Consider the following 27,106-nt stretch of genomic DNA (forward strand, 5'->3'; position numbering starts at 1 on the left):
TTGAGGGTGTTGGCTCACTGTTTATGTAGTGGTACATATGGCTCTGTGGGGAAAATAAAGAAATGCCTGTAACACTGAAAAATCCTAGAATTTTTGGACAAAGATAAAATCCAGAATATATTGCCATTACCTGATGATAAAACCACTTCAATTAATCAATCACTTATGATTTACAGTAAATACACAAGAACGTATGCAGACTCACTGCATGCAGCATTTAATGACAGACATTCAGATGTCACAAACACAACAAAGACACATGGGGTGGATTTTTGAATTTGTAGGAATAACTTCTGTTAAAATAAACAAACAAGCAAAATAGCAAGATCATGAAATGTGTGTCTTTGGTCACAGTTGAAGTTGCATGCAGGGCTATAGGAAACCATGGAAGTAAGCCAGTCAGTGGTTCACTGATGCTTTACCACCATCTACTGGCTAGCGACAAAAGATGCAATACAAAGTTGACAGAAACCTCCACCAAGTTACCACATTCATTCAGCTCCACTGAAAGTAAGTGTAGATGATTTAAACTACAATAAGAAGTGAAACAAAAGTGTAAGGATGTGCAATCACTTCACCAAGAAGTCTGCAATTGTCCCATCACCATTAAAATGTTCTAACCTATTTACTCAAAAATCACGAGACTTTTCTTTGTATATGCATTTCTTTTTCCAGTTTTGACACATGAAATTGGGAAAGAAGCACACATGTAAATATTACAAATATTGATGGCTGAATTCCATTTAGCTGCCTCAGTGTTAGGCTGGCCCAGTAAGTTTAGTGGAAAAAAATTGGAAAGAAATTAAGCAATTGGTAACATTCTTAGTAATACCTGTGATTTTCCCACAGTGACAAGTCTGCTGTAGGTGCATCAGTCAACAATATCCTTTGTGAGCTGACCACTGAGAACATCTTCCAGAAAACAATCTGGTGCTGTTATTGAACCAGTTCTTGATATTTTTGCTGCAGGAACTCCTTCAATACAGTTTTATGCTTGTGAAAATGAGCTCATGCTGTAGGTTCACCAAAGAGACATAATACACAAATATATAAACACAGTATCAGTATACAACTGCTGGGTTGTAGTTTTACGCTTGCTCTAACTTTTTTTCCGTCTCCCAAAAAAGCTTCATGTAATAATATTGCAGTACTGCACATCATTATTTTATCATTTGTGTGCTAAAGTTTTCTACAGACATAACATAACATAACATAACATAACATAACATAACATAACATAACATAACATAACATAACATAACATAACATAACATAGCCCATCACAGCTGTACAGCTACAACAGAAACAGGGAATGTAAGATCTCATTTGATGCAATAGGGGTCACTGTCTGCTCAGTTTAAGGATGTGTTTCTTTGTGAAACTAGTTGGATTCCTTTAAGAATAGAAGTCACAACAAATATCACTGGAAGTAATGGTGTGTTATGAGAGCCGTATATCCCTGTATTTACAAAGGACATGGTTATATTTGTTGGAGAAGTTAAATAATAGTTACATCTGTAGACACTCTACTTCTTTTGAAGCCATATAAGATATTACAATGTAGTCTGACAAGAAAACAAAGAAAAATCTGATGTATAGTTCATTTAAATTGTGAAATACCACTTTAACCTTCAGCATTTATCTGGATACATGCTCTGTACAGCAGGTTGCAGCTGCAGATTGCACTGGAATGTCTGTGCTGTTACCTCAAAGCAGACTGTGCTTCATGGTAAACATCAATCATTAGTGTCTTTTATGGGGATTCTCTGTGCAGGTTTGTGTTTTTTCGCCTCAGTCATTAAAGAAGTCTGGTTTATGCTCACAGCAAGCAGGCCGGGGAAGCTTTCTCCTTACTTGTCCATAGCCTGGAGAGTTAGGAAGTTTCACTGGAAAACTGCTTTTGATGGGAGTTGTTGTCATGCTTCAGGACTCTCTCAAATCCTGAGATTAGATTTTAAGAAACAAGGCAGGCTTTCTGGCACGAAATCAAAGCTGTTCTTGAGGGACCAAAGTATCTGTTTTCATTTAAGCTATCTCTGTGCAATGAGCCCTGGAAAAGTGGCTTTCATATAAACAGTTTGCCTTTTGCTGAAGTACCTGCACCTTTATTATCGTCATTTTGGTGACATAGGTACTTTCCACCTCTTGAAGTTTTCAAAGCTTACACAAAACTTACCTCATTGTTTGATTTGACATAACAATTTGATGAGTCATCGGGCAGTTGACAGCTGCAGCTGTTTCCAGAACTGGAGAATATGTGTACTTCACTGAGAAATGGATTTTAAAGGTGTTTGCTTTGTTTATGTGTCTCGTAAGTGGAGCTGAACTCTAGAAAGCCATGTTGTGGAAATGCAACCTGCACCACTAAGTGAATCCACATGGCTCTGGTGAGCACAAGCACCCACCCAGCGCTGACCTGCTGCCCCTCTTTATTAAGCAATTGGTGTCTTTGTAGTAGAGAGAAACTTTGCTATGGTGATAACAAAAACTTTGTTAAAGGCAAAATTTTGTTTTGAGCCTTGTTTTAACGTCTTTATGTAATAAACCTCCCTCCATTCAAACATGCGTTTTTCTTATGTTGCGTCACTTAAATGTTTGACCCGCACTGTGCAGAATGATGTATGTGAAGACTTTGACACAAGAAAGCTGTTTTTAATCAGCTGAAGGGGGGTTCTGTGGTTATCTTAAATTATGCTTATAGTTCAGATGTGAACATACAAGCATGGTTTAGTGACATCACACATCAATACGCATCTAGCACAAGTGTGATGTGACTTGAAGCCTCCAGGCCTTTTCAATGAAATAAACAGTGTCCTGTGATTCAGTTTTTTTTTTTAATGCGCAAGACAGAGTAGATTTAATTTTAAGAATGTCAATAAAGATAATAGAACTTTTTTATGGAAGTAGACACATTTTTTATTCACTGTAAAGTGAAACATTTTTATATTTTTTAAAACAAAACAATTGTTGAGCTATTTCACACACATACACAAAAACAATTAAATGTCAACATCATGGTGGTGTAAGAAGAAACATTCAAGATCACCAAAGTCAGAAGGATTCATCCTCTGGGGCACTTGAGTGTCTGTACAAAATTTCATGGAAATCCACTGAAAAGTTGTTGTAATACTGCTGGACCAAAGTGGTGAGCCAAAAGACTGACACTGCCGTCCCCAGAGTCATGCCGCTACTTAAAAATAGACTTAAAATGTTTCATGCTATTGTATGCATTTAAAATAATCATAAATAAACTTGTGAGTCAGCTGAAAAGCATCTTTTATTATTACTTATTTTTTACAGCGTTAGTACAGTAGCAAGACATACAGTATTGGTACGATTAGTAATCATAGCACCAGAATCAATCATTCATCTCTTTTATACAGGCTACATACATACTGTAGGTACATATGATTCTTAAAAACATCTTTGGATAAAGCATGGCAAACAAGCACACTGTTTCTCTATTCAGTACCAATGCCCATTCAATATTTAGCACACTGTTTACAATTCAAGTATGAATATTAAAAATACACATATATCATAAGTTACAAATCTTAACGGTTATTACAAAAAACAAACAGGATTACATTTCTACAAAATTTATGGCACATAGTGCATCAAGTATTCTTTAACTTTCTGATACAGACCTCATAGAACAATTGACCATCATAAAAATGAACGATGGCCAAAGGTTTTCTAGCTGCTCATTGACTTGTTTTTTTATTCATTTTTCAGCCACTCTTTAAATCAAAAGAAGCTGCATTGTCTGAGAAGAAAAAAAAATCTGCATCTATCCTCTAACTTTGGTTAAAGCTTAACATCAGAGTACCAGCTTGTTAGGTTGCTTGAAAGTTGTAGTAGTGGTCATGGTGAAAGTAATCTATGATGAGTTAAGTACTACTCAATGGCAGATTTCCTCATGCAGTGGTTCATCTGATATATCTGGCAACCTTGCAGCTAGATTTTCAGCTATATTAATGAGAGGACCATTACATGCGTTAAAGGCAGATCCCACATCTGCTAAAGAGCCAAAGCCAGTGTTTTCCTTCTCAAGATCAGAGGTAATTCCAGTAGTTCAAAAGCACCATTCAAAAGATCCTCATTTAAGGTTAGTGGTTATACACTACAAATAGTAGTCGGCTAACACCTTTTTAGCAAAGCAGACACAGGACAAAAAACATCAGACAATGGCTTCTCCATTGGTAGTAGTCATCGTACCTTAAAACATACATATCTACAGTCATTACAGAATAAATATGGTCAAACATAAATATATTACAACACATATCTCAGTAGAGTATGGATGTTTGTGAGAGGTAGGGGTTGCAGGTACCTACAGTAGGCCCAATGGAGGGTGTGAGGTGAGATATCACACCTGATACTGTGTCACGGCGTAACAGATGAGAACTTGTCTGTGTGGCGTAATAAAAGAAAAACAAATCCTTGTGGTTTAAAAAAAAAAAAAAGCCACATAAAACTTTCATACTATACTTAACCACTAGGAAATATTGAAAGATTTCAGTTATTTCATCACAGCACTAGTGTTTATCTCTATGCGACAGTCACATGTCAGTCAGTAGACTGTCTATGCAGGTCTAAGTAGTTTTGCGAAATACCTGTCAGCAGATGACAACAGACAGACAGTACAAATACACAAAAATGGTAACTAAAATTATTTGTAATTGTTCTAAAGGCTCCTCGCGTTCTCCTAAGATTGACCTCTGACGTAAGGCAGGTCTGAAAGGATATCAGTAGTTAGTTGCTAGCTTACTCTGAATTAATCTTGAGCCTCAAAGGAATAGTTCAACATTCAGGGAATTACTCTTAGTTACTTTCTTCCAGAGAGTCATATGAGAAGTTCAGTACCACTTATATGTGTACAGTAAATATGAAGCTAGTCAGCCAGCCACTAGTTAGCTTAGCATAGCATAAAGACAACAGGGGAAACAGATATCCTGGTGTTGTCCAAGGGTAAAGATGCCCAACTATAGTCACTTCCTGGAGTCTCTGCTGTTTGCTTGGCAACCTCTGAGTGACTCCAGAGAGTTATTGTGCCTGTTCAAGAAACTGTCCGGCACATAATCTCCTTAAACCATGTGTTTTTTTTTTCAAGCTAGCTCCTAGCTGTTTACCCTAGCCCACTCTGCCTAGACCAGAGACACTCTGGCGGTGAAGAGCTGCTCTGGAGGATGAGTGACCCCGTGAGGAGCAGCAGAGGACCAGGAAGGAGGCCGAAGAGGTCGATGTGTTTACCGGGGAAACTACAGCTCAAAAACCACCATAGTAACAAGCAACCAGTCACAGGCTGAGTAGGGCGGGTCTGGCAAATAATGCAGTGGGATCCATAACGCCTATTTTATATTTATGCTAAGCTAAGCTAACGGCAGCTGGTCGTAGCTTCATTTTTACCAATGTGAACCCACCTGAGTAGTATCGATCTTCTAGTTTTACTCTCGACAAAAAAAGCAATTAAACGTAAATGTCAACACGTCTTTAAACTCATGTAAGGCCAAGATAATCTGCAGTGTCTCATTTAGTAGTCGCAAAAAAAAATAAAAAATTGTATTTTCACATCAGCATAATAGCTGTCATAACCGTGGAAGGTAACATGCAACAAGATTAGTTCCAGGTACTTCATGACATTTGTTTTTGTACCAGACAATTTGTTTTACAGAACACACTTCACTTAACAGAACACTATAAGAAATACGTTTTTTTTTTTTTAAGATGTTTTTCTGCTGTTTGTGTACTTGCTTTCTTACTGTTTTGAAGTATTGTATCCCTTTGTATGATGCTAAAAAAATGCACAACAGCGTCAGAAAAAGAAACAATTTTCGATTCTAAAATGCAGATGAGTTTGATTGCAACACTGACAACAAGCACATATAGCTGGCTCTTTTTCAGAGTTAGCAGTTTGGATCAAGAACCCGACAGTGGCCCTGTAGCACTGCACAGTATGTAGTGTCTTGTATGTTTTAGCTGCCATTTGGGAACTGGGGATGTTACTGTAGGATGATTACTGTCAAATGCTCCTCCACCACACTCACAGATGACTACGGGGTCCAACAAATCATGATTATTGCATGTTCCTGGGCTACTGTATTCAGGGTAGCTTTAGGGGTTTGTTCTCTGCAAGGCCCTCAGTGGACTTGAAGGAGTAGGCCGTTGTGAGCTTGGGGAATGCACTTCCCACAGAAACCACCACAGCGACCGTAGATTCTTGTTCCATCCTACAGACAAAGACAAATGAGAGAGGAAAGAGTGGGCAAAGGGCAGCTTTTTACGCGGAGAATGGAAACTTCATAAATGTCAGTGGGGATTCCTCTTCAGTGAATCAGACAGAAGTTCAACATTATGATTCAGATGACATTTCAGTGCAACAATCTCATTCCAACATGAAGCACAGTTACATCCCAGTAAACTGACAACTATACATTTATTGCATCATCATTTTTTAGAGCTAAATATCATCAGTCACACAAAAGAAAAGCTTTCATTACATCGACTGTTAGCTTCTTACCTCAGATCTGTGGACTTTGACGGAAACATAGTTGCCCTGAGATGTCCACTTGGTGGCCTCAGCTACTTTGAGGCCAGTGCCGATCAGATTAATGCTGAACTGGCCCTTAAAAAACACACATTAGGTTGAGTTATTTCTGAGCAGTTATTTAACCAGGAAGGTCGAGCTCATTCATATTTGCAGAAAAGGTCTGTGGCAATAACACTTCCAGTGGTATAATAGAGTAGTTAGAAGTTAGATCAAGAGCAGATTCCCTGCAGCAGGTTGAGGGAATTACAGCAGCAATTATATTCATTTCATTACAACTGTTCACCAGTCTAACACAGTATTATATTTTATATTATATTTTATCTTATTCTATTTCATATAAATTCTATTTTTTACTATGTTTCAACTCTTGAAACAACACTTCCTTTGAAGTAAGCCTAAGAACAAGAATTGCCTCACTGTACTCTTCCTTCACTTTTAGGCCACAAACAAACATATAGCACAAAAAGACACATGAAACATTTCTCTGAGACCACAATGTTCAGTATTTCACCAACCTGCGGACACTTGGCTGCACTGTAACAGTCTCCGGCTGTGGCGAAGGGCACAGGTCGACCAAGCAGAGTCTGGGAAAACTGGAGATCTGTGACTGGTAAACAGCAAAGATACAAATCTAGAGTCACAATGTGCAGAAGTAAACATAGACTGAAGACAGCTGCTCTAAGGTAAATAACCACAAAGAGTACAACTACAGTTTATGCAACTAAATTGCCCCACAAGGTTCATGTCACATCACCAGATGTTTTCACTATAGCTATGAAAAAAGTTCATGCTCTGAGATTTGAGGTTTGAATTTGAATCCAGTAATTGATCAGCTTATCCGATCTAAACCCATAGAATCCCCAATAAAGTTAATTGTTTTTGACTTTTTTATTTGCACAAAGTTAGTGTAAATTAGAAAATAAAGAACTATAATGAGTTTAATGCTCCTGTTACTCTCAGGTGGGGGTATTCTGAATTACAAAATGGCATTTTTTTTGCCAAGCACCTGGATATTTCCTCAGAAAAACACGAGTTAAGTGTCTCTTTTCCGTGATAGCGTTATTAAATTTGAACTCAGACACTGTAAGACTATACGATGTGGTCTCATTGTGTTTTCCAGCTAATAGGGGCAGTTACAGGTCATCTGCAGGCTTATTTCTGCATTAAATAATTCAGGCGAGAAAAATAAATACATCTTTGTTGTGTTTAAACATTGATATGATAAATCTAGAAATTTTACCAACCTGGATCCAGCATAAAACTACCTCTATTGACAGTGCGCCCACCCTATTACAGCGTATTTGTGAGTAAATTGGTGTAAATCAAATCTTTTGTTTCACATTTTAACCTAAGTGATTCAATCTGAACCTTAATTCCCTGACACTTCCGTTCATTCCCATTTACTCTGTGTTGTCACACATGATAACCATGACCGGTACCTTTTCCTGCCCCGTATAAAATGATGATAAAAGTTCAAGAGATGCTTCCCTTCATCTTGAACTCATTACGCCCCCATCCCCCACTCTCTTCAAGCTGCCCGAAAGCCAAATTAGTACCATGCAGAGGGAGGGAGGGAACATGTGCTGTCAGGACTAAGACCAGACGAAGAGGATAGGAGGATGACAATGTAGGTTCTAATCCAACTTCCCCTCAGCACACACACACTGTACCCTTTCCACATGCTCTAATCAAAGGAATACTTGAACACAACAGGGAAGATGAAGCTGACTTAAGTAATGAGCAGAGGAATATGGCCTGAAGATGTGCGTGTATGTGTTTGTGAGTATTTTGATACTGATGCAGCTGCATGCATGGGTGTGTGCGTTGTGTCTTCAGCTCTTCTTGTGTGTGCTTGCCAAAGAAAAGACGTGCGAGGCAGCATCGCATATTGTCTGTGTGCGCTCGAGCAGGCACGCATGTCTCTACTGTATGTGCACGCATGCATTCCTTTATTCGTGTGCTCACGTGTTTGCGCTGAGAGGCCCAGTTTCAAGTCCTCGCCTAGTGATGTGAACACATAGCGCTGAAAGGTCATTATTTTGATTTCAGAGGCGAGAGTGTAGGAAAAGCAGCACATGCTGCACTCGGACAGCCGGGGTGGTATTAAACACTACGGGACGAGGCGTCTGAGGGTTAAAACAACACTGATGTGTGGTCTCATTACAGTAGACAGTGTAAGGCAATCACACTGTAATTACGCACTCATTATCCTCAGGGAGCTCAGGTCCAGACGAACTTTGTGGAAGAGTGTGTATCCCGCTGCCGAGTAGTCGTTCCTACAGTCACAGTCCTGTCTTCGGCTGCCGTTGTACGGACATTCAAAGGGGTTTAGCAACCTTTATAGAAAGAAAGGGATTTAATTTAGACAAAAAAAGGAATATAAACACTCCTTTAAACACTATATTGTATACACATGCTGCGATATACAGCAGAGTCATTCTGATTTACACACTACATAATCCTATTTGAGTCCCACCTCAAGTCATCGCAGTATTGTACACACCTGTGTCCGTACACCTCAGAGTAGTTGTCTGTCTGACCGCTGCGCAAGGTCACATACTCCTTGGGGAAATCAGTCTGCATCTCAGCACAGTAAATCTGAGGCCAAACACATTGAGACAACATATGAGAGCCTGTGGGGAAGCAGCAGGCTGAGTCATGATGTGTGACGGAGCAATTCTGACAGGACAGACACACCTGTAGGATCCGGGACTTGACTTTGAGATAGTATTCCCCATCTATCTTCACGCCCTGTCTCATCTGGACCTCTCGACAGGAAGCGAACAACTGGCCTGGGAGAAGTTATATGAAGGGAGGAAGTTTTAATGAAACAGCAAGGAAACAGGAAACTTTGACATTTAGCGCCCATGATCTTTGGCCACTCGACTTGCGCAAGCCTGTCCATAAATCAAGTCATCAAGATGTAGTCCAAAGCTGATAAATTAAACCTACTGTGAGAAAGGATTGTGACCTGGCTCTTTCTTCTTAAATAAGAGCTGTTTCATTATTTGTGTTGCCTCCTCTGTTTTTTCAGAGCGCTGCAGAGCTCATATCATGTTGATTAGCTGATTAGCATTAATACTTGACCACAGAACTGGCTGTCACCAGAGCATATCGTTTTAATTTCGAAAGTGCCTGACTTGGCAGAAGCCAAACCGGGAATGAACAGCCCAATGCGTCAGTACTGTAACATCAGAAATGTGGGGGGGCGAACCTACAAACTTTGGCCCGCTGCCGGGTTTTACAGCAAGTTCACAATGAAGGCTGCCTCGACCCAGGCACACACCCCTGAGGCATTTTGACAGACTGTCCATATCACAGTTTGTAGAAAACTGCTGACTGTCTATTTATTGTTCTGCTAAGTAATCACTCCAAGAAGCTTTAAGCGGAGGTCACTGTTCTGCCTAATGTGTTAAAACAAAGCAAAAAGTTGAGCTTCTATAAACACAATCAGATACGGTGCTGGGTGCCACATATGCAGCACAGTCGATTCAATACCATACACATTCCTGCTTGGCAGTAAGTACTACATATATCAGAAAAGTTGGACACAATGGTAGATTTTTTGAGTTATGTAGAGAGGAGAAGAGAAGAGGAGAGGAGAGGAGAAGAGAGGAGAGGAGAGGAGAGGAGAGGAGAGGAGAGGAGAGGAGAGGAGAGGAGAGGAGAGGAGAGGAGTGGAGTCTGACTCACATTCTCTTTCTTGACATGCAGCTTGAGACTCTGGTCTTTCTGAAGGACGGCAGTGTTTGGACGGTTGGCCTTTGGAAGTCACACACTCCACTCTGCGCTCCATAACTCCTGCCCCGCAGGTCTGCGAGCACTGTTTCACACACACACACACACACACACACACACACACACACACACACACACACACACACACACACACACACACACACACAAATACACAAAGAGGCACTAAGTCTCACACAGCTACAAACAATGAACAAATAAGCTGCAACCAGAACCAAATCCACAAATGAGATTTATCAGCAGAACTGTAAAAATGCTCTGGTCATCAAATGTTTTGTGAAAATGGTGATTAGCTTGAGAGGATTTCTCACTGCCTAATGAGCGTTTTCTGTTTCACCTTGCTCCAGGGGCCCACTTTCCAGTAGGTTGTGTGCGGGCAGTCCCTGAGGAGGCATGGCCGGGTGCCAGGAGGGTGGGGCTCGGGGCAGTGGGTGCTCGCAGAAGTGGACTGGGCGGCAGTGTACGGGCGCAGAGCCTGAGAGGAGGGCATCACGGAGCAGGAGACGATGCGCTGCTGGTAGCCTACACCGCAGCTGGCAGAGCACTGAGACACACATTTTTAGACACTCAAAATAAAGTGTAAACCTGAAAATAAACATATTAAGGGACCTTTAAAGGTTCAATATGTAATTTTTCTTGTTTAGAACATTCCAAAAATAACTTAAACAGAATGAAAAGAAATAACAGTTTTGTTGAGTTATGCTGCAGTGATAGCTATTGAAGTTAGCATGCTAACCAGCTAGCCCCTAGCCACTTTGTAGGTTGATAGTCCATTAATAAACAACAGCAACACTCCCCCAGTGCCCCCAGTTTCCAGTCCAAGCAGAGTCAGCTAATACAACTGCTAGCTGCACGGTTAACTGAGCTTTCCAGCTAATGGCAGCTACAGTTAGCAGCAGGTAGCAGCTACCCTGATCATATATGCCCCCTATTTGTTTGGAGTTTGAATTTGATAGGTGGCCAATTCTTACGTATTGCACCTTTAAGCAAATTAATAAATTCGAAGCAGTTGAATAACACTCAAAATGTTTAGAAAATGGATCAAGTGAAAATTCTAAACCTGTCCTGTGAAAATCATTTATCTCTAAAAATGTTTATTTTTCTGCTAATAAAATGTCTCGCTTTTAGTTTTATGACAAACTAATCCACTTAAACATGCAATCGTGTTTTTCATTATTTGTATTTGCCACAGAGCAATTCTTTTTCCTCATTTATTCCTACCTGTGACCACTCCCCTGTAATCCACATGTAGTGGCAAGGCGCTCCTTTGCAGGGCTGGTGTGATGGTGGCTGGGTTGATGGCTCGCAGTAATCATCCTGGACAGATGTCATCCCTGGGCCCATGCACCCTAACTTCCTGCTCCTCACGCCTTCTCCACAGGTTGCATTACACTACAAGTAAATTATGACATGGGAGAAATTCAGTAAGAGTGAAGAAGACTTGGCAGAGGGGGGGCAGTGTTGTACTTTGGCTCCATATGTACACTCTTGACAATGGCAACCTCAGCTCTCAAGGAACACAATCCCAAACATGTGCTCTGCTTACTATAAAAGATAAAAGTTAAGCCAGTTTCCCTCAGGCCCAGTAATAGTTTATAGAAGCATTTAAAAGTAATGATATGGAGCAGAATCTTAAAATTAATTCATGAAGAAAGTCTGCTGTGAGTATTTTATGACAATGTCTTCGTATTTTTGAGAACAAAAAAAATTTCAGGGTAAAACTGTAAAAGAACTGAGGCTGTAAGTTCTCAAGGAAAGAGAGACAGGAATCTGAATGCTGCAAACATTCCTGCAGCAGGAGGATACAGTGCTATGTCCCTACATGGTGCCCCTCTTTTATGCCTCACTTTCGAGAACAAAACGTGGCACATTAAAGAAAGATGAGCAAGGGGGAAAAAAACAGTCTGCTAGCGTGACACAGAACAGTGATATTCAGCGGGACAAAAGACATGATGGCCATCTGTATTTTGAGGTTTGCACCGACTGATGGTTATCAAAAAAGCCTTTACGATTAACGCAAGAGACCAAGGGTACCTGCAGGTCGCCCTTTTAATGGTGCAGAGGAAAAGTGAAAGAGCGGAGATGTCAGCCAATAAAAACCTTAATAAGATGTTTAAACATCTGCTCATCTGTCTCACACCGGGGGACTGAGAGCAAGGCAAGTGGGAGGGAGGTTGAAGATAGGACAAGAGAGAAAAGATGAGTTCGTACTTACTTCCTCCCATTCGCCAGTGACCCAAGTGTAATGTGTGCATTCTGCAGTTTGGCAAGGCCGGACAATGGCAGGACGCTGGTGAGCATCACAAAGATCCTCTCTGACCCATCCAGTGCCTTTTAGTCTACAGTAAACATCTCGGTTCTGAACTCCGACTCCACAGGTGACAGAACACTAGTAAGACAGAGACAGAACGCACATCTGATTGAGAAAAAGGCAGTGAGATACATATTTGTTCTTGTGTTTCTCATATTGTACAGCAAACAGCCAAGAATCTAAATTATAATGGTTAGAGAGTTACAATGTATAGAATCCAGTGTTTTGGGAGAATATTTTTGACTAAAAGTCAGGATATTTTGGGCTCTGCTGCTTTGATTTTGAGTATTCTTTGTGAAACTAGGCAATTATGATGTATCTAATATCACCATTTTGATGTTGTTCATGGAGCATCGTAATTTATGTTGTTCCAGGACCATGATTGCAGCTGACTAATCACACTGTTGTGATGTCTTAGCTTTGCCACTCATGTTGGTGTTGGTTCTGGAGCATCATAATTAATGCTGCCCGAGGGCCATCATTTCAACCTACAAAAGAGCAACAAACACACGTTTGGAGCAAGCTTTTGTGATTTAATGGCTTAAGTACAGGACTATTTTTTCTCTGTTCTCTGTCACTGTTTGGTTAGGTTTAGGGAACAAAAATACTTGGTTAGTTTAGGGAACATAAATACTCGGTGGGTTTAGGGAATAAAAATACCTTGTGGGTTTAAGAAACAAATATACTTGGTGGGTTACAGGAACAATAATACTCGGTGGGTTTATGGCTCAATAATAGTTAGGTTCAGGATAACATAATTTGGGTTAAAATCTACCCCTTCACAACATTAAACATGTGTTTAAAATGATTTAATCTGCTATGTGAATATTTTTCAAGCCTTTCCCCCCCAAGTCCCTGGGCTAGGACATTACAAAAGTGTGATTATTCACTGCAATGATGGTCCTGGAGCAACATTAATTATGATGCTCCAGTAACAACACCCACACAGCAATATCAGATCGCACAGGCAATTACATGATAATTGCACATTGAATTCCTCTTCATCTCCCCAGATTCTCTTCTGTTAGTTTTGTTAACGGCATCCTCATTAAGGGACCTGACGGTGAGCGACCCAAGTGCCTGGATGTATAATTTGCTATGGCTAACCACAGTACTGCTGCAAGGAATCATGCATCATCATTCATTAGAGAAGAGATCTTGTAAACGGCAGATGGGACACCTTGACATGCTGGGAAGTTCCAGTATTACTGTTTTTTATCCAGTGATGATTGAATATTTGTGAAACTTCCTCAGAGCCTAGGAAAGCTATTTTGTCTTGGCATGGCCTGGAGGGCTCGGAGAAAGAGATATGAATCTACATTTGTAGTGGGTCACACTACACTTATGAACTCAAGTGTTCATTAGCAAGAGAAGGATTGTATTATCTCTTATTTTAAAAGTTGCATTGACTCATTTTAATGCAACAATGTTTTTGAAAGTTTGTTTGGTCTTTGGTGTGCAGTCGCAGCTTTGATGCTCCCGAACAATGCACTAAATTACATCTAAAGTCCAAAGCCAGTTTGTCGCTTCTTTGTGAGAGACGTATATCTGGGGTCACGCAAAGGTCTATCTCAGACATCTCTTTGATGTGCTTTGAGAAGCATACCTGCATACTGAGGAAGCACTCTGTAAGGCTTGAGCTGATCAGCCTGATTTCTCTCCTGACTCTACTACAGACCTCAAAGAGCAGTGCCAGGCCTCAGCGATTTCACACAGTCAGAAACTCTGCGCATTATACAGCGAGTCTCAAATTTCCCCGAAAACTTCCAGATGTATTTGTGTTGTTCGTGTTTCACTGCAGTCGTGTGTTATCGTTACAGCGAGGCTGAATGTGACGGGTCAAGTCCTTGAGTTTGGAAAGAGAACAAAAAGCACCATGGGATATCTGACCTTCGAATCAAAAAAATGCTTTTCTTAAAATCTTACAAAGCATGAAAATAGAACCTGCTGTTAAAGTGATTTCAGTCAGTGTTAACTGCTACAGCTAAAGAAACCTGATTCTCTATCCGTGCAAAAGACTGTGGCCCTTTTATCAGAGATGGTTTGGCCATCATGAAACTAGAGATGAAAAATTGGGGGACTATTTTATGGTTTCATGATTGTGTTCAGTGAGCCCTGACAGACTTTAAAGGGTAATTTCACCCAAATAACAAACCATATTTTCGCACTTGCGTTAGGTGGTATCTAGCCATGCAGATAATTTTGTTTTTGCCCAGATTGTGAGATATTAACCTTTGAGATTTCTGCCACCGTCTCAATACAATGGATTTTTCACACTGTATCTTTTCAAAAACTGTTTATTTTACTCTGGATAAATCACAAAACAAAATATTTTCCTTTGGAACCACTTTATAGGTCCTAAATAGACTGCTGACAGGCTGATCTATGTATTATCCATTGTTGTTGGAAACAGATGTTTCTGATGATTTCTTTTATGTCTTTTCAGTACGTCCTATAAACAAACGTTTATTCTCCTCCAATTTTACGAGGGTGGAGGCAGATATTCAGATTCAGATATCTGAGAAACATGGGCAAATAAAACCAAACCAAAACTGTCTCTATAGCTAGAAAGCTTGAGACAAAAAGTAGAAAATTCTATTGCGATTTGAATAAATGAACCCTCCAACAGCAATTTAAAATATAACACTGAAAATATGTGCACAACGCATTACAAACAACCACTAAAAGGTGGAAAACGATTCTTGTGTCCTTGGCTCGTTTGGCAGTCCACATCCCCCCCAGCTCCCCTAACACGTCGCCCATTACACCCCCAGTCAGAGGTGAGCGAGAGGGCTGGGTAGCTGTGGAATAGCTCAAACAGTGGGTGCTGAGGTTTCAAAGTTGTCACATGCATGGATATTAAGATATAAAACATGTCTTTATGCTCTAGTTGAGGATTTCATGGTTGCTGGTGGTATGTGGAGGACGATGATTGCTTCCAGACACCGACGGGGGAGAGAGTGAGAGGGGAGGAGGACACCCTCAAAGAGTGGGGAGTGGCAGGAGTCCTGTGGTTGGAGGCAGACGTAGGTCTTCATGGACCTTCTGGGATATAACAGTCACTTGGACATGGGGGAGGGATATGTTTGATTCTGAAGCAGGAGATGGAATGATTTTCAATGAGTATCTTGGAAATTTTGAAAATGTAGTTTAATGTAGTTTAATGTGTTTAATCATGTTTATCTCAACAATGGATCACATGAGTACGTGTTTGTGAAGGGGGTGACTTCAGCTTCATAGCATCTTTTGACTCATTATTTTGGCATTCAAGTTCCAAACTGGAAAATACGTGCTAAAATGTACGCAACCTCCCCAGCACCAAATCCAGATGAAGTAAAGCTCCAACCTTTAGTCAATTAATCAAATAGTTGTTCCAAAGAAAATGTATTGCCAACAAAGTTAGCAACTAGCTGTTGAACAAAGTGGAACATTTTGCTACTAAAGAGCCGGACTAATGCTGGTCCGTATCTGCTGGATGCATAATAGTGTTTTCTAGCAATATAAACTGAAAATATTGATAACAAGTCAGTCAGATGTTTCCCAAGAGATTGCAGATTTAAGACGCAAACTATGCAAGCTCTTTGTGTTTATTGTCTGTGTTGTTCCTCAGGGTCATTCCTCCTTCAGTCTGCTCTACGACATGTGATAAATTTGACCCTGAAGATTTTCCTCCCTGCAGGAGCTCGACATGACTTTGGTCGCAGGTATCACGGCTCTGCGGTCGGCTCCACAATGACTGTGACCTCATCGCCCTGTGCGACTCTATGCACGGCCTTTAACCCCCCAGTGTCTGGTTGCTCGGGTGTACAATGGTACAGAAACCTGCTGTGCTTCAGGATGTGTGTCATCCTTAACATGCTTTCATCTGTATGGGAGGCCTTGTTCAGTTGCATCAGCTTCAACTCTGGATCTCCATGTTTACTGTGTTTCATAACGATAGCTAATTTAGATAGATCATTTCTACATAACATGCAGTCAGTGTGTGGTCTGATGAAAAGCTTCAAGAGAAGAACTCACTCAGCATAAAGTTGTATTGCAGATTACACTAAACAACGTTTTCAGCACTTTGAATATCTGAAACCTCACATCTAAATGTGAAGTGCACAACATAAACAGCTTCACAAATCCAGCCTGTGGTGTTTAGTTCACACTTGAGGAAATGACACATTGCTCTGGAACAAGAATAAACTGAGTCATGATTGGACAGGTGCTCTGTGTGTACATGTCCTACATTTGCAACCTTTGGGAAGTGTTTGTGCTTGTGTCTCAGCTGCTAGCAGCATTAGTATGGTCCCCGAGAGGCTATTTTGTGTGATTGCAAGTAGAGCAAACATACCTCCTTCCACCTGTTGGCCTTCCAAGTGGGGCATCCCCGCGCCCGACAGGCCTTCTGTGTCCGCGGCCGAGGCAGATGACTGCAGTGCTCCTCCTCTATTTTGGTTTGGTTCTGATAAACACAGGCTATCTCCCGCTGCTTGGTCCCCCGACCACAAGTTACTGAGCACTGCGGAGGGAAGGGGAAAGAAAGGGTGGTGTTGAGACAGAGAATGTGGGAAAAGCAGGGCATACGGTGGTCATGATCATGGTTGCAAACAGGTTTTACAAAACTGTAAGCTCTAAAGTTGAAATGTGCTGAAATATGTTTCTGTTTGCTAGTTGGTTTCTCAGCAGGATTACACAAAAACTACTGAAGGGATTTCCATTAAACTTGGATGGAGGATGGGTCTCATGAGTACTATTCACTTTTGGTGGGGACATTTTGAGGTGACTGGTATCTATGAGTGAGTGCAATTTAATGCAGAAAAAAACATTCTAGTCTTCAGTGTATTTTATTGGCTGCGGGTTAATTTGCATTAGGTGAACAGAAGCTTGAAAGTTATTTTCAAAATTGTGGACAGCAAGGAGGCTAGATAGCTGCAAAAGGCACGGGTAATTTCCAATAAGTGCACATTTAACTGCGAACGAGCGCATAATAAAGTGTGCATTCATTTTAATAAAGCATAGTAAAGCAATTTTAAATGATTATAAGAAACTCGTAAGGCTTTTATTAACTTTTCTTAAGCTTCTATAAACTGTTAACACGTTTCTTATAAGGGTTTATTAATGTAAAAATAAAAATAAAAACTAAAATACATGTTCTTATGCTATTATCAACAACTGTATAGTCTTATAAACACATAATAATGTTAATTAGCATCTTAAAAGGGCTTTATTACCTATTTACTAACTACTTATAACAAAGACCTTGTTATAGAACATATTACGATTATCCAGAAATACAAGGACATTGTTTCTGAAGACACATTTCTATTCAATGCTTAAATGCTGCGATACCCGCAAAAAAAAATACAAGAGAGTGTTTCTTTAAGTACTACAAATGCAGCGTGTAGACCTCAACACAAGGTGCGCCCAACAGCTTCCTTGCTGCATTTAATGGCCAGATGAACACACTGCAAACATATTCAACCAAACAACTTAAATGGAATTCACCAAAACCTTCTGTCAGACACTCGCTGGAATGCAGCCAACTATTTAACCTGTAAACAGAGGAATTACTTTCAGAGCTGGTGTGAACAGCAGAGGCTGGGGCAAGAGGAGGAAAAGATGCAAAGCATCAGAAACACGGATGCATGCGCACGGCGAGACAATCATCTGGTACGAATAAGGAACCAAGAAATACTCCAGGAAAGCTAGAGAGATGCGGAGAAAAAAATACGATGAATAAAACCAGACACTCTGACGAAAGCTCTGAAAAGGCCTTTGCCTGAGATCGTAGAGGAAAATATTCTAGAGTCTTCGGTCCCCATGAGGCCAGACAGCAATTAGGGTGCCCGCTATTTCTGCTTGACGAGTGAGCGCCCCTATACAAAGCCATTCTAAAAATGGGATGCTGGAATCGAATACACAAGACGAGGAGAGTTACATTTTGTCTTAGCATATTTTCCAGTCCAGATAATAAACATAATATTGCATTGTCCTCTAATTATGATCTCAGAATGTTGCATAACACAAAACACATTTTTTTTCCCTATGCGCTCATACTACAGATGACGGGCGATGGAAAGGAATAACCTAAATTCAGAACTGTCTTGGACCTAAAAGTCGTTTTTAAAAATGTTAAAAATATCGATGGATCATGGTTTGAGTATCTTTCAAACAAAGCCACCTCCAGCCTTTTCTTCTCAAGTGTGGTGCGAGGTTGTGGTTGACACTGCACACACATGCATCATACACGTTGTAATTATCGAGGCATTTTAAACACAGGGCTGGCTCAGCTGACGGAGAACATCAAAGCCGAGGCCAGAGCTGAGTGACTTAGTTCCTGAGCATGGCAGATTCCCATACCCGCTGCACACTCGCTCAAAAATGATAACAGAACTCCCTCTACCTCAGACAAGAGCAGAGACAGGCAAACATGTTGGAGGTGGGGGGTGGGGGGTGATGAGGCGCAGGGCTGGCCCCTCCTTACTGCTGTAAAAGCAGGAGGAAAAAAAAAAAAAAGAAAAAAAAGGGAGGAAGAAAGGAAATCGCAGCCATACGGGCTACGCTCCCCCAGCTGAACTGTATCTGCATTTTGTAACGGTGGGAGAAAAGACGCTATATGGCGACGTGCTCCTCCCTCTACCCTGCCAACCTCATCTGTCAGCCATTAGTTAATCAGCGCCCGTAACACAGATCGCAGAGAGCTGGCACGGCTCGTGGGACCAGAGGACAGATTCACCTCTGAGAGCAAGAAGAGGGCAAGGACTCAGAGACCTCTGCTTCACCGATCTACAGCTGGGCTGCTTCACTCAGCAGCACTCACTCAGGTAAGACTATTCCACTTATCACTTATTTTCAGCAGCTACGAGTGTGACAAGTTAACGTCTCTGTACTTACAAAATAGCTGTGCCTGTGTTTGGAGAAATTTGAAGTGGATGTTTAAAAGTTGGTGCCTGGTAAAAGCAGATCATGATAGCATTTGGTGCTTTGTACTGATTAAGAATTAATCTGAACTTCTATATATGTCATGTTAAGTTCACGCAGGTTATGTTCTGGTGGTATCTAATGTGTTGTGCGAGAGAGTTTTGAGTGTATGGAAAAAAATCTCAGGCTCACTTCAACATGAAGGAGAAGAGCAACTCCATGAGAAAAACACATAAATCAATGGGTCTCATGGGAAATGAAACACTCTAGAGACAGCTCTGCCCTCCCACGTTGTCCCGGCAATTAATTTCACATGATTAGGTGGGTTAAATCTCGTCTAATCCGGTGAGTTTGATCTAGGCATAATGTGGATTACTATGAAATGGAATGACTCACCCGCTTTAAGATTTGGCACAAAGTTGAAAATCAGCCAAGTAAAACAGCTTTTGTAAAACAAGCAGAACAGAACTTCTGCAGAGAGAGATATAAGTGAGATTTAAAGCCATATTTAACGAACAGGGAGCTCTTAATTGTTCTACTTAGCGGCTCCAAGGCGGCATTCTTGATTTCACAGTTCTGGAACAAATCACATAATTGAGTGCTAACCAGACCCAGCTAATTCATGTCTTTTCTGCGTGTTGCAAAACCATAAAACAGCCTGGGGACATTTTGAACATAGATGTCTGATTTAAATTAAATTAGCAAAATACGATCTCACACAGAAAGATTTATTACAGATAAATTCTAACAGACTGATTTCAGATACTTTTTCAGAGCGTTAATGTCATTCTGTCTAGGACTGGCAGCCTGCAGCTTCAACATGACCCCACCTACTGCTCCACTGTGAACAGGTAAGCCAACAAGACACATGGAAACTTTTAGACATCCAAGAGAAACTCCACTGGGGTTTAAATATCTGTCACTCAGCCAATATGGTAATCAAAGCAGCTAATACTGTTTAATACCTCACAGAGAGGAGCTAAATTCCCCCGAAACCGACTAACCCTTCTGGCTCAGATCAAAACTGCTTTGTTTGATTACTGATCACTACGGCCTCAAGCAGTTCATGAAAACATTAATTACTGTGAAAACCATAATAAAAGTCCTTTTGTTTGGTGATAAAGATGAACTGAGTGTTTTGAAAATAATGGTTTATCTTGGGGGCTTAGAAATCAAACAGATGCTCTTAAACATCACAATGAGAGTTCTGCCAAATGTCAGATTTTGCCAGATCAGTGATAAAGATATCTATGTTTAACATTATTGTTTGACATGTTGGTTTATTCCTAAATTTCAGCTTCGTTATTATCTAATATGATATCCTGCGAAATAATGAAACATCTGCTGATAGGACTACAGCCAGGTTAGTAACATACCATGAAAGTTTATAAGAGATGATGCATTATTAAGTGCAAAGTGAAGGCTGCTAAAAGGCAATTTAGACCCCACATTTAATCTTGTTCTATGTTTCCTATATTTTGCGGTTCCAAGTGAGACCGTATCTTAAAATGTCAGAGCCAAGGTCGAATTCCAATCACATTGCAGCACGTTTGCAATGCAAGAGGATGGTAATACCAAGCATATGGTAACTGTAGTTGCATAGAATCTTCAAAGGAGCTCAGTGTTGACCCGGAGCAAGAACAAACTTGCAAGTGCAGACTGTGAAGGGAGTGTAGAATTATACCCTGGGCTACATGTTGTCAAGGCTGTGAGATACAGAGTCTTCAAACAAAGATAAATGCTCTTTTGCATCAACCACGCTCAAGCAAAAAATTGATTTATCTGCACGCCAAATCAAGCAAGGAGCAAGTAGTAATAGTTGGAAACTGAACGCACTTTAAGATAATGCCATGTCTTTTGTTTTATCAGAATCACCATGTTCTCTGGTGCATAGATTAAACTGCAAATCACAGAAAGAAGGAGGCGAGAAGAAGGAATATGAAAGGTCACAGAAGATTCAGGCTACGTTTCTGTTCATGGTCTTGTTTTGCAGGGAGGTTTCAAACAACACATGTTGTCAACACGGGAACAGCTGGTAGGAGCGGCGTCATGGGGCAGAGGAATGTCAAGAGTCGTAGATCTTTTATCCATCGGGCCAAAATAGCCACCGAGACTTGTCTGAAATCACGCACAGGAGCAGTGTGAAATCCTAACATTTATATATCCCACACATCTCATGCTAATCTTCACTCACTTTACCGATATAACAATCTTGAAATATGGTTTGAAATATACACATAACATGACGAATTCAAAGTACATGCAGATTTATCCACATGAAATGATGAATTTCAGATGTGACAAGTTGATTTTGCCATTTTATTCATCCTAGGATGGGACTGATTGTAAGATGTGGAAATAATTTCCTGTCCCTGTCAATGCAGTTCCTGACAGACAGTCAGCTACAGGAGCTGCAGTCACCTTCTGATTGGCCAAAAACTGAGTAACACATTCTGCACTCTATGCCAAAATGTATGACTTTGCCATCTTTAAGGAGTTTAAATAAACAACCGGTTGAGAAGGCATATACAGTTTCTTCAACATGGTTTCCTTTTTAAGTCAACACCACTCAGAAAAGATACACCAAGCGACCATAAGTCAAAACGAAATGACAAAACAGCCAAGTTATTCCGCCTGTCTAAACATTCCACTAAGAGCTTTTTCCATGTTATACTGAAACATCCAGTGCTGCTCAAGACTGTGCTGCAGATGTGGAGAATGAAGAATAACCATAGAAGAGATAGAAAAAAAAGCCGATTTTTGATGACAGAACTTGAAAAATACAAACAGCCGACCAGCCCAGAGTTATAAAGTAGTGACCTTTGACACAGGACGTCCAAGTCTAACTCCCTCTTCCTGCTAAACGTTACACAGCTGCTTTTCTAATCCCTCACAGCAACCAGCTTGCCACCACTTGCATAGAGGGTATGTAAGTATGGAAAAGGAAGATCCTGACCTTACATTGACATTTACAAGAAAAATCTAGAAAAAAGGAGACTAAGATAGTTTTAAATTGTTTAGAAATGTAAAAAGAAATGGAGGAAAATCAACATTTGCTATGCTTTTGTCTCATTATCACATCCACAGGCAGAACACTATTTACAATATTCAATTTATAGCAATATTGTAGAGGTAATATTATACAGCCCTTTGGTATTTGAGTGCACATCTCATTTGTTTGCCAAAAATGTTGTTGCTTTTTGTCACCCTTAACCCCTTCTTCCAAGCTCTGCTAAACGTCTCTTTTCTTATCTCAGCAAAGTCCATGGATTGTGCCAAGTCTTGACATAAGACAAATGTCTCCCTTTATCGGTGAAAAAACAAATAAATAAACTGAAATTCTTAATGGACCCTTCAAGCACATCTACAAAAGATGCTTAACTGTCCACAACATCAAAAATAAACATCAGGGTTTGGTTTCAGCCCACATATCCACCAGTTCCCATCATGGTAAACATTCAACCAAGAGAAAAAGCAGTAGTACACAAAGATGTAAAGGTGCAATATGTAGTTTGTTTAAAACATTCAAAAATGAATATGAGTATGAAGAAATAACAGTTTGGACATTAAAGATGTCTCTGTATTGTGTTGCAGAAGTATCTATTGAAGTTAGCATGCTAACCACCGAGCTCCTAGCCACTTTGTAGGGTGATAGCTCGTTAGAAAACAACACCAACTGGCCGACCCATAGAACAGTGAACCATGAGAAACAGACAGGTAGCTAACTACAAATGCAGTCAAATACTACGATGCGAGCACAGCTAAATCTCTAACCCTCTGTGGTGTAGCTAAAACATCACACATGTAATTTGCATGTTGGAGTTGAAATGAACCGGTCCATTAGCTCCCCCTGTTACTTAAAGTGGGCTGGGACACCCAATCTATCACTGTCTCTCCCATACGAGGGGGAAAAAGCTCTCTTGACAGAGATGTCGAGTCCCACAGACTCCATTTCACTCCATCAACTTGATAGCATCGACAGGCCCAAACAGGACCAGGCCCCATAAAGTCTGACATGGTAGCATCACGTGAGAAGAATATACATTTAACTGAAGGCTACGAAGCGACTCCTAGAGGCTTAGGAGCACTTTATAATACTTGACGGACGAGTTGAGGAAAAGCAGGCGCTCTCTTCGTGTGTCAAAGTAAGGCCATGTTCCCTATCATTCGATGAGCCTGGGGTAGACCAGCCTAAATGCTTCCAGACTTTCACACCCCGTCTAATTTGATCTCACTGCATCTGCTCCCAACTCAGATCACCGACAAAATAACATCTAGCCTTACTAGATGGGCTTGTTTCTTATTTTCTCCCATTGCCTTGCTCTCATTGTGGTTGGGAGTCAAATTCGTACTACTTCAGCTACGGCTATTCTGCCACAGGGAGAGCATCAATATCTTTTAGAGGTCCAATTTGTAGGATAGTTGAATGTAGAGTCTCATTCCCATATCGTCAAATACTGAAACACTGAGCTGGTGGCCAGCCCGACCTACTAACCCAAAGCATAAGTATTTGATGACCCAGATAGCAAACAGAAGTATTGCGGATGTTGGCCCGACAAATAGAAGTTACGTAGTATTGGGGAAAGATGTAGTATTGGGGAGTGTTTGGAAATTGGGAAGAGGTTGGCGATACGTATGTGTGCTATTGGGGGAGTTGGGAATAAGACCCAACTATCTATGACCTTTAACTGCTCCCTGAGCTACAATAAATTGCAAAGATGTTTATGCAAGTGCTGGCAAAGAAAAATCTATATTACAGGGTGCAATATGTTAAAATTATTTTTGTGTTAAACAACTACTTGACCTAAAAGAGACTTTCATTCCTAATGTCCTAACGCCATGCTGTGATCCAAATATTTCAAGTCTTCAGATAACATCTCACACCATCTGGTTTTCTGCCTCCCAAGTCCTAATGGTTTGCCAAAATCTGCGGGCCATAGTGCTTGACTTTTAACCAGCAAATCATCAACTGAACTTTTTTGCTTTCTCTCAAAGGCCGAAATGAAACATTATCTCCCTACTCAGATTTAAATTAAAGCCATGACAAGAACCATGCTTGTTGGGGGGGTTTCGATTGCTCACACTCGACTGGCATGTGGGCAGGATCAGGAAAGACAAGCCCAACGATGTCACGACCAACTGACCCCAGGGTGACAGGTTTGGAGTATGTTCATGCCCAATGCCCTCAGGCCAAAGTCAAGTATGTCAATGTTGTGCATGTGGATTTCATTTGAAGCAGCGTGATTAGTTCACAGACGCTCAACTGCGATCCCCCTCCATGGGAAACCCTCTCTCAACAGGAAACGGTATGTTTTTGTTAGCAACAAACAGGCATAAATTACTAAAATGGTACCTCGGTTGCCAATTCATCACACACAGTCTTATTGTTGCTGCTTGCACACGTTTGACATCGACATTGCTTTTAAGGTAATCACCATTAGTTAATGATATTTACCTTCCTGATAATTTATGTTGAACTATGTGTCTGTGATCCTGAATTTGTGCAATAAATGTGATAATTGTCTTGTGTCTTTCCTTTTTTATACATGATGAATGTGTTTTGAATGTTGAAAATGAATGTTGTTTTGACACCAATTAATACTCAAGCCGTCACTGCAATATTAAACATGATTGAGAGTCTAGAGGGGGAAAATAAGGCAGATTATTGTGGAGAGACAAACAAATTAAAGATGTGTTAAAATGAACAGTTGCTTTTGGACATTATTGTGTCATAATTGAATGCCAACATACAACATTACTCATCTTGACTAATGTTTGCCAGGGAGCAATGCAAATTTGTGAATACTGTAGTATACCATCATTAATCAAGCCATTTCCCCATTAACAAGTCTTTAAGTTCATTTCCAGGAGTGTATATCTACCTCTTAAACATGAGTAAAGTTAAATATTGAAGAAATGGCTCAGCTAAAAAGCCTGACAAGTAACTGTTACTGTGGGATGATAAAGGTGTGAATTTAATTCCAATAAGGGATTAGTTTTTATAGTTTGAGATAACTTAGGAGAGAATATAGAGAATGTATATTTGCATAAGAATATATCTGATAGATAAAAACATCTTAATGACATAAAACAGGATTTCATTCACGAGCTACTCCTGCCAACTGACGTGATTGATTTTGTTGATAGTGTTTTTATTGAGCATAGTAAAACAGTTGGGGGATACTACCAACAGAAGAGGCCATTAAATAAGGTAAGACGACCTTTGAAGCCATCAGAAATATTTTGACGGTGTTATGTAATACAATAAGCCCATTTTACGTCCCTCTGGCGTCTAAAAGAGCATCAACTGGGACAATATTTGATTTTTGGATCTGTAAAAAAACTGGTATGAAGTCTCTCCTGTGATATACAAGAGAAGTCACATGTGTGAGGGTGATTCAATTATCAATATTAGCCTCTGATTTAATTTAATTATTCTGATAAACACTTGATGCTCTAGGCTACACTGTTGCTTTATATGGAGCTATATAAATGAATGTTTCACTGCAGTTGTTCAATTAGAGGTTTCCTATTGCAGAATCAGTGATGTGGTCTGTTTGAGCTGCTTATAGCATTTGGTAATGTGTTTACTTGAATTAATAAACTATTTGAGTGTACTGCCTTATATTACGTTTGCTTTCCTTCAAAGAATGACTGCTTCTAAAGAAAGCAAATACTACATAATTCAATCAATTCTGTAAATACTGGCTTTCTAGGGCTTTCTTTTGGATCTCCTCAACTAAACAACCCTTGCCAGCATGAATTAATACCAATGATTGTTGTAGTAAAAGTAATACTCAGGCGGTCTCCTGCCAAATGCATTACAGAGAGCTCCATTAATGCAATGGTAAACAGATGTGCCACCCAGCGCCAAAGTTTGATTTGGACTGCGTACGTCTTCTCCAGGGAGATTACAAAATAAAATGTTAAAACACATAAAAGGAGACGGCCTGCAGTGTTTTCTACACTACATTATGCAGCGGTATGTAGAGTACTACACATGCTATGGAAAACAGATTTTAAGTATTCCCCCAAAGGCTTAATTATTATAAGGATTACTGAAAAAGGCTGCTAAACAGATGGAAGTCAATTGAGGGTCAAATACCAAAATTCCACAAAATGACCTACAAGTTAAGTCTTTTCTATGAGCTGTTTACAGTAACTCACCTACACTATATACTGCATTAACATGCTGTACTTGTATTGTATGTAGGTAATCTATGAAGCCATTTTATATGAAAGAATAACTGCTGTCTAAACAAAAGCTGTTCCCCTGTTAAAGCAATAAACTATATTGTCCATGATTTACTATTTTGCAGTTTTTTGTGTCTTATTTTGTTTTCACATCTTGTAAGGCTGTTCCCTAGAGAGATGTATCTAAGATTTATGTGTGTTTATAACCTACATAACGTTTATTGTGCTCTTAAAAGTACAAAGCAACTACTAAAGTTGTTAAAGGTACAGTCTAGTATTTTTTTGTTTGTCAGTAAAATATTGCATTGAGAAACAACACAAATTTCACAGTTATGTTTCTTTAATAATCTTTACAATGGGAAAAAGCTAATTCAACACGTTTATGTATT

General features: G+C 40.1%; 1 protein-coding gene across 2 annotated transcripts in view; it reads right to left on the reverse strand.

Annotated features, from left to right (window-relative positions):
* Positions 1 to 5,971: 5,971 nt before the first annotated feature.
* LOC141001068 (A disintegrin and metalloproteinase with thrombospondin motifs 20) overlaps positions 5,972 to 27,106 on the reverse strand; it is an 83,583-nt gene continuing 62,448 nt past the window's right edge. For both annotated transcript variants that reach the window (XM_073472018.1, XM_073472019.1), the window contains 11 exons: positions 16,954 to 17,121; positions 12,522 to 12,695; positions 11,528 to 11,698; positions 10,644 to 10,850; positions 10,244 to 10,373; positions 9,248 to 9,342; positions 9,054 to 9,148; positions 8,753 to 8,886; positions 7,066 to 7,157; positions 6,521 to 6,625; positions 5,972 to 6,230 (listed from right to left, as the gene is read on the reverse strand). In XM_073472018.1, coding sequence (XP_073328119.1) covers positions 6,141 to 6,230; positions 6,521 to 6,625; positions 7,066 to 7,157; positions 8,753 to 8,886; positions 9,054 to 9,148; positions 9,248 to 9,342; positions 10,244 to 10,373; positions 10,644 to 10,850; positions 11,528 to 11,698; positions 12,522 to 12,695; positions 16,954 to 17,121 — 1,461 coding nt within the window. In that variant the 3' untranslated portion in view covers positions 5,972 to 6,140. The remainder of the gene's footprint in view (positions 6,231 to 6,520; positions 6,626 to 7,065; positions 7,158 to 8,752; positions 8,887 to 9,053; positions 9,149 to 9,247; positions 9,343 to 10,243; positions 10,374 to 10,643; positions 10,851 to 11,527; positions 11,699 to 12,521; positions 12,696 to 16,953; positions 17,122 to 27,106) is intronic.

Source organism: Pagrus major, chromosome 8, assembly GCF_040436345.1.
Source record: "Pagrus major chromosome 8, Pma_NU_1.0".
Taxonomy (NCBI): Eukaryota; Metazoa; Chordata; class Actinopteri; order Spariformes; family Sparidae; genus Pagrus; species Pagrus major.